This window comes from Furipterus horrens, unplaced genomic scaffold (assembly GCF_987537825.1).
Source record: "Furipterus horrens unplaced genomic scaffold, mFurHor1.1.pri manual_scaffold_9, whole genome shotgun sequence".
Lineage (NCBI taxonomy): Eukaryota > Metazoa > Chordata > Mammalia > Chiroptera > Furipteridae > Furipterus > Furipterus horrens.
In genome coordinates this window covers 37556848-37563906 of record NW_028327179.1, presented here as the reverse complement: position 1 = coordinate 37563906, position 7059 = coordinate 37556848, and the positions used below count along the sequence as shown (strand labels likewise).

The 7059-nt window shown below is 42.6% G+C and overlaps 1 protein-coding gene across 1 annotated transcript in view; it reads right to left on the bottom strand.

The window, feature by feature from the left end:
- Nucleotides 1-3107: 3107 nt before the first annotated feature.
- Nucleotides 3108-7059, bottom strand: part of ABCB1 (ATP binding cassette subfamily B member 1) — an 85468-nt gene continuing 81516 nt past the window's right edge. Inside the window, 3 exon segments of the mRNA XM_090287272.1 lie at nucleotides 3108-3449; nucleotides 4279-4425; nucleotides 5841-6047. Coding sequence (XP_090143398.1) covers nucleotides 3246-3449; nucleotides 4279-4425; nucleotides 5841-6047 — 558 coding nt within the window. The 3' untranslated portion in view covers nucleotides 3108-3245.

Below are 7059 nucleotides of genomic sequence, written 5' to 3'. Positions count from 1 at the left end.
GCTGCGAAGAGAGGGGGGGTCTGCTGCATGGGCAACAGCAGACCCTCCATATCACCCTGCCCAGGCTCTGTAGCTTCAGTTTCACTTGAGAGGACACTCCAGCGTCATCGCAAGATGTCGACTCAACACGGGAGGAGACAGATACCGGTTATAAGCTCATCCGATTGGCGAAGGAAACGAGCGCCAGGGGTCTCCTCTGACGGTGGGAGAGGTCATCGCACCTCACTGGACAGCTACCGTCTCGCCATGGCTCGCCTGCCCCACTGGGTGCGTGGGGATCAGAGAGGCGCCTCTCGAAAAGTGGGCCACAAAACACCCGCACCAGTTAATTCCAAGCAAACAACAAGAAAGAAGCCTCCGGCTCTTCGCCTCGCTAGCTGGAACATCAGGACCATGTGCCCCGGACTTACTGCAGACCTTCCGTGGATCAAGGGTGCCAGGAAAACCGCTGTCATCGATAGGGAACTGGCACGACTAAACATCGACATTGCGGCTCTACAGGAGACCCGGTTGGCCGACAACGGAACTATCAGAGAAACCAACTACACCTTCTACTGGCAAGGGAAGTCTCCGGACCAACCAAGACAGCACGGTGTTGGGTTCGCTGTGAAGAACACGCTTGTTAACAATTATAGTAACACTTATTTTTAATACTCTTGTCCTTTAAACTTTATACTAAAGTGATTAACACATCATCATATTACAGTATTAGAGCATTCTGAATTTGACTATATACTTAACTTTACCAGTTGTATATTTTGTATATTCTAATGTTACTAATTAGCATCCTTTCATTTCAACTTTTAGCATTTCTTGTAAGGCAGGTCTAGTGGTGATGAATGCCCTCAGCTTTTGTTGTTCATTTCTCTCTTCTCAACTGCCATTGGGAGCACACACAGAGATCCAGCCACAGTGTCAGGGGTGTGTGTGGGTGAGGCACACTGGGCACCAGGGGTGTTCTCAGCGGTTGTGGGCAGGCTTCTTGGTAGAGTCCACAATGTATTTAGTAGGCTCTGCATACATTTAACACTGCCCTCTGAGAGTCCCATCTGCCACTCTCCCAGTTCTTTCCTGCTCCCCTCCCCACCCCCCATCATACAACTCACAACTCAGTATTCTAGCTGGGTCAGAGGAAAATGAGCTTCTTTAGCAGTGTCCCCCACAGCCAGGGAGGCCAGGGGCTTGCTTACACACTCCATGGGACAAATTGCAGGCTGAGATCTCTCTTAGGCCTGAGCTGTATTGCCTTAGGGGAGGAGTGGGCAAGTCAGGCTGTTCCTCTTACCCTCTCCAGAGCATCAAAACTTGTATTTTTTTGCACCAATGATATGCTGGAACTTATGAAACCTGAAATTTTACAAACACTCATTCATGGGTGATTCTCTAAGACAGTGAATGCCAGGGCCACCTAAAGCTAGGCCAGCAGGGGCTGACGGTAGTTTACAGGCCACTAAAGGGTTCACAGCCAGGACCAAGGTCTGTATGCCGATTAGCTGACACATAGTGGGCAAGACTCCTCTCACATCCCTGGGCGTAGGGTGACGGATCCCACAGTTCCCCAAAAGGCACTTTTGTTTGTGGCTGGATGCCCAGTTATTGTTGTTGAGGGCAATACAAGGGACATCTTATTTCACAATGAGGCTGATGCTACTTCTAAAAGATAGGTTGTTTTAACCTACATTTCTTTGAGACTGTGGACATTTTTTGTCATGTGTTTCTTTTTTGGGAATTACCTGATGGTGTTCTTTGTCCATTTTTCCTTGGAGGTGATGGTATTTTTCCTTTTACAATTCTTCATATATTTAAGGATATCAACTGTTTATAATAAATATGGCAAATATTGCTCCCAGCTTCTGCTCTTCCCTATTGTTCATATTGCTTTCTGTTTTTCTTTTTTGTAGTCAGAGTATCATCCTTGGTGATATTTTCTTTTTTCATCATATTTGCATGATGATGTACTTGAACTTATGTAACATTTAACCATCTGCCATCAAAAAATTAACTACTGGGAAAAGTGGTTCATTATTGAAACAGAAAAAGAATTGTAATTTTTTAAAAAGATTTTATTTATTTATTTATTTACGTACTTACTTTTTTTAGAGGTGAAGGAGGGAGAATGAGAGGGAGAAAAACATAGCTCAGTCTGCAACCCAGGCATATGCTCTGACGGGGGTCGAACCGGCAACCTTTTGGTTCATAGGCTGGCACTCAATCCACTGAGCCATACCAGCCAGAGCAAGTAATTGTAATTTTTGAAGTAAAAAAATATTAAAACCCTGTAAGAGCCCTGGCTGGGTTGCTCAGTTGGCTGGAGTGTTGTCCTGTACATCAAAGGGTTGCAGGTTTGATCCCTGGTCGAGGTCATACGGGAGGCAACTGATTGATGTTTCTCTCTCACATCAATGTTTCTCTCTCTCTCCCCTTCCTTCTCTGTCTAAAATCAATAAACATATTCTTGAGTGAGGATTATAAATAAATAAATAAATAAATAAATACACAAATAAATAAATTCTATAAGAGTCCTTTATGAGAGCAATGCAAAATATTTAATGCACGTCAGTGCATGCATATCACAGTGTGCACTCTATGCCCCGCCCTAACTCCCCAAATCTTGTATTGATCTGTGAGAGCCATCATAATGGGGAAATGTAAGAATTAGCAGGGTCAATTCCAAGAATGAAGGCAGATGTTTTTTTAAGGACCAATGTGAAAAGACATGTAGAAAAGGAATAATTTACACCGTTTAACCAATCCCACAAAAAATTAATGGGAGTTTTTAAAAGAGTCATTTTTAAAAATGCAAAGAGGATCTTTAATGTTCCAATTGGGTGGTAATATATTTACAGGTGTTTTAGACAAGATGACTCCAATCATATAAAAGTTTAGTTTTATTATAGGCACTTTATGCAAACATTCAGTACTTTTTGCTTCTTCTATAATACTTTTAGCAAGGCAGTCAGTTATAGTCCAGATAAGAAAATATAAACGGAAGTTACACACTTTAATAACAAAATCTACTTTGAATTATTATATAAATTTCTAATGCAGTTTAAAACATTTTATTCCATTTGATGATGTTTCTTTCAATTCCTTTAATTATAAAGACTCTGAACTTGGTGGCATGACCTTTAAAAAGGTAACTATACATAGTTGTTCCATTAGTGCTCCTTTTTTAACTTGGATTAAATGCTATATTTTAACAAAAACATTAGAAAATATTTAACAGCTTATCTGGTCACAGTTTACTAGCGCTTGGCTCCAGACTGGACATTGACCATGGAAAAATAGATGCCTTTCTGTGCCAGCAGCTGCTGGTGGGTGCCGTGCTCCTGGATTCTGCCATTCTGGAACACCACTATTAGGTCTGCATTCTGGATGGTGGACAAGCGGTGAGCGATCACAATGCAGGTGCGGCCCTCTCTGGCTTTGTCCAGGGCTTCTTGGACAACCTATTCAATACTCATGTAAATTAATTGTGATAAAAATAGTCCTCTCCCTGTAATTCCTCTTCCATCATAATCCTCAAAATTAATTTATCTAATAATAGGTTCTTCTTTAACAATGATATCAATGAAATGTAACAGATTTTACAAAGCAAGAGATTTGGCATATCAGAAGATAATTGAATCCTAGTTTGGATTAGTTCTGAGGCACGAATTATCTAGTCTCAAAGTTGTGACAATAAATACAGCCCATCCCATCATTTAAAAATGTTTACTGGTGTGCCTAGTCACACAATACCCCCCACCAACCCCACTAAAAGCAGCCCTCTGATCCAGATCTAGAGCAAATTTGGGAAGACTAAACACAAAGACAGCTTCTTTGCATTTTGGTATTTTTAAGATAGGAAACATCTCAGAATTCGTTTGTCTTTCTGGTGCCTGAATAATCAACTTTTTTCTCAAACTGAAAATGATTACTAATTTTATCTTAAGGCACCATCAGCTTTTAACATTACAGTATCCTCCCATTTTTTTCATAGTTGTTGAGGAAATGCTGCCAGCAGAAATGGAAATATGTCTCCTGAATGCAGCTTCTTAGGACAATACAAAGTGATCAGAGGGCTATTTTTTGAAGCATAAGTGCTATGAGACTAATTTGCCTTGTTTTATCTTCATTTTTATAACAGCTACAGAGAGTGTGTAAATTTCACTGAAAGGTGACATAAGTAATAACACATGTGGCTGAATTTTGTTCTCTACTGTGGAAGATAGAAGCAAAAATTTTATCTTAAGTACAACTGATTCAAGTGTGAATAAATCCAATTTAAACTCTTACCGTTTCACTTTCTGTATCCAGAGCAGATGTAGCTTCATCCAGAAGCAAAATACGAGGCTGTCTAACAAGGGCACGCGCTATTGCAATGCGCTGTTTCTGGCCACCAGAGAGCTGAGTTCCTTTGTCTCCTACTTTGGTGTTATATTTCTGTAAATGGAGTTTAGTAATTATGAAGAATAGAACTAAGATTCTAAAAAAGCTTGCTTACAGAAAATGGGATAACCACTTCCATACGTACAAAAAAAGTTTAGGTTCAGAATTTAAGAATGGGTTCATAGAGAATTAAACAAACAGACATAGCTCTCAATGCAGGTTTGCTCTCTCTTGAAAATAGACCACTTATGTCTTAAAAGTTATGCATGTTTATGAGGAAGAATACTGTTGCAATGTTAGTCTCTTCCAGTCTTCTGGTTTCATTATATGTGGGACAAAGATTGATAGGAGGAAGGAAATTTGATTTGAAGGGTCTATAATAAAGAAAATAACTGAAACTCATTTTATTTATAACCAGCAGGTGGCGCACTCTGCACTATTGTAAAGGGGAAGGGAAGAAATTCTTGGGATGCTAGACTTTTGGTGGCTGTTTTATAAAACTGTCTCCAATGTTTCAACAATTTTAATAGATGCTAAGGAATTTTATTTTTTATATCTAACTTTGAAAACTGAACTCTCCTTTTGTTATTTTTCACGAATTTGTTGTTCACATTAGATATTGTCACTATTCAATATGATGATAATGACCGGGTACATAGGGGAGAGCCAAAACAGGATGTGACAGCACACATAACCTAGGAAACAACACTACCTTGTTATTGACAGGCCCTCGCCAGGCTAAAATTTTAGTGAGACAGTAAGTAGGCTCTGATTCTGATACCCCAAGTCTGTAACGTTCATGGTCTATATAGCGTTGCCTCTTTTTATTTTCTATATCAGGCAACCCTAGTTCTGTGGCACTTGGACTGAGAACTCCACCTGCAGGTGGAATAAGAACACTCCAGGTGAGGTTCCGGCAGATGTTTGGGGCTGGCTCTACCCCAGGGCTACATCTGCCTGGGAAGCAGGAGTACTGTGTCCCATGTGAGTACAGGGGTGGCCAGGTTGCACTGATAAAGTGTCAAGCCTGCTGAGACAGGTGAAGGCAGGGCTGTATTCCTGGAGGAAGCAGGTGCCTAGAACAGCCTCCTGCAGGGTGAGGTAAATCCTGCTACAATATCACTCAGGGGAAGAAGTGGCTCCTTAGACAGAAAATAGGACTTAAGGCATTTGCCTTCTCTTTCCTTGTCTGAGAAGAAGAATCACAAGATCTATAGGTATGCTCTGTGTGGTAGATGGAGCCTAGGAGCCTAGAAAGGTGGGGTCCCAGTGGCAGACAAATGCCAGAGAGGCAAGGCAAATTTAGTAAGGTAGGTAATAGTTCCTTCCTGTGTTTGTACAAAGGTGTGTGTGTGTGTTGTGGTTGCTCATTTTTCTCCACCTTTGGGAAACCAGCCCTTTAGAAATCAAACTATGCGTCAGGGAGGCTGCCACAGGCTCCTGGACTCCTAATTCGGAGGGAAACTCACGTTAGGCAATGTCTCAATGAAGTGGTGTATGTTGGCCTCTTTAGCAGCCCTCACAATCTCCTCCTGTGTCACGACCCGGCTGTTGTCTCCATAGGCGATGTTCTCGCTAATGCTGCAGTCAAACAGGATGGGCTCCTGGGACACGATGCCTATTTGTGCTCGGAGCCACTGGACATTCAGGTGCTTTATTTCTTTGTTGTCAATGAGCTGAAATCAAGAGTTCACAGACTTTTGGTCAAGATGGTGGCGTAAGCAGACATGGCTCACTTCTTCCCATAACCGCATCAAAATTACAAGTAAGATATAGAGCAACCATCACTTAGAACTGTCAGAAATTAAATTGAATGGAAGTCTGATAACTATGGAATTAAAGAAACCACATTCATCCAGACTCGTAGGAGGGGCACAGACATGGAATGGGCTGGTCTCTCACCCACGTGTGGTGGATAAAAATTCAGTAGGAATATCTCAGGAGTGAGGAGTCCCAGCCCCACACCAGGCCCCCCAGCCCAGGAAGTCTCTACAACTCCTGGCTGCAAGAACCAGCAGGGATTGAGTCAGGGGAAGAAACTTCTGGAGTCCCAAGCAGTTCATCTTAAAGAACTCACACTTGGACTCACCTACTCAGACTCACTTCCTCTGAGCTCCAGCATTGGGGTGGCAGCTTGAATATCAATGGCATACAGGGAATAACTGAAGTGTCTGCCATCAAGGCAAGCAGAGGGCATTGTCCCTTTTCTAAACCCATCCCACACAGACCCAGAAAGCAGGTGCCATACCTGAGATTCTATCAACCTAGCTAATACTGTTTACTCACCCTGGAGATCCCCACTCAGCTCCAGCCAACTTACAGACCCACCCACGCTGCTTTTTTGTATGAATGGCTGGTCTTGGCTCATGCTTCAAAACATCCTAAATCCCATCAACAAGCAACAGCTGGCCTCAGTGAGCACTAGGTCTAGCACAAGTAGCAGCCATCTTTTATTGCTTTATAGCTCAGGCAGGGTGGCCTAGGGCAAACACAGTTGGGGGCTGACGCTGGCCTGTACCACCGGGAAACCTCAAGGCCAGTGTAGCCAGTGGACAGCTATAGACCATGTTGGAGCACCACCACCCTGACCCTGCACAGATGATCCTTCATAGCAAGTACAGGTTGATGGTCAGTGGTCATAGCCAGTCCTTGCAGCTGACTGGACTGGATAAATCCCTCCCATTGGTC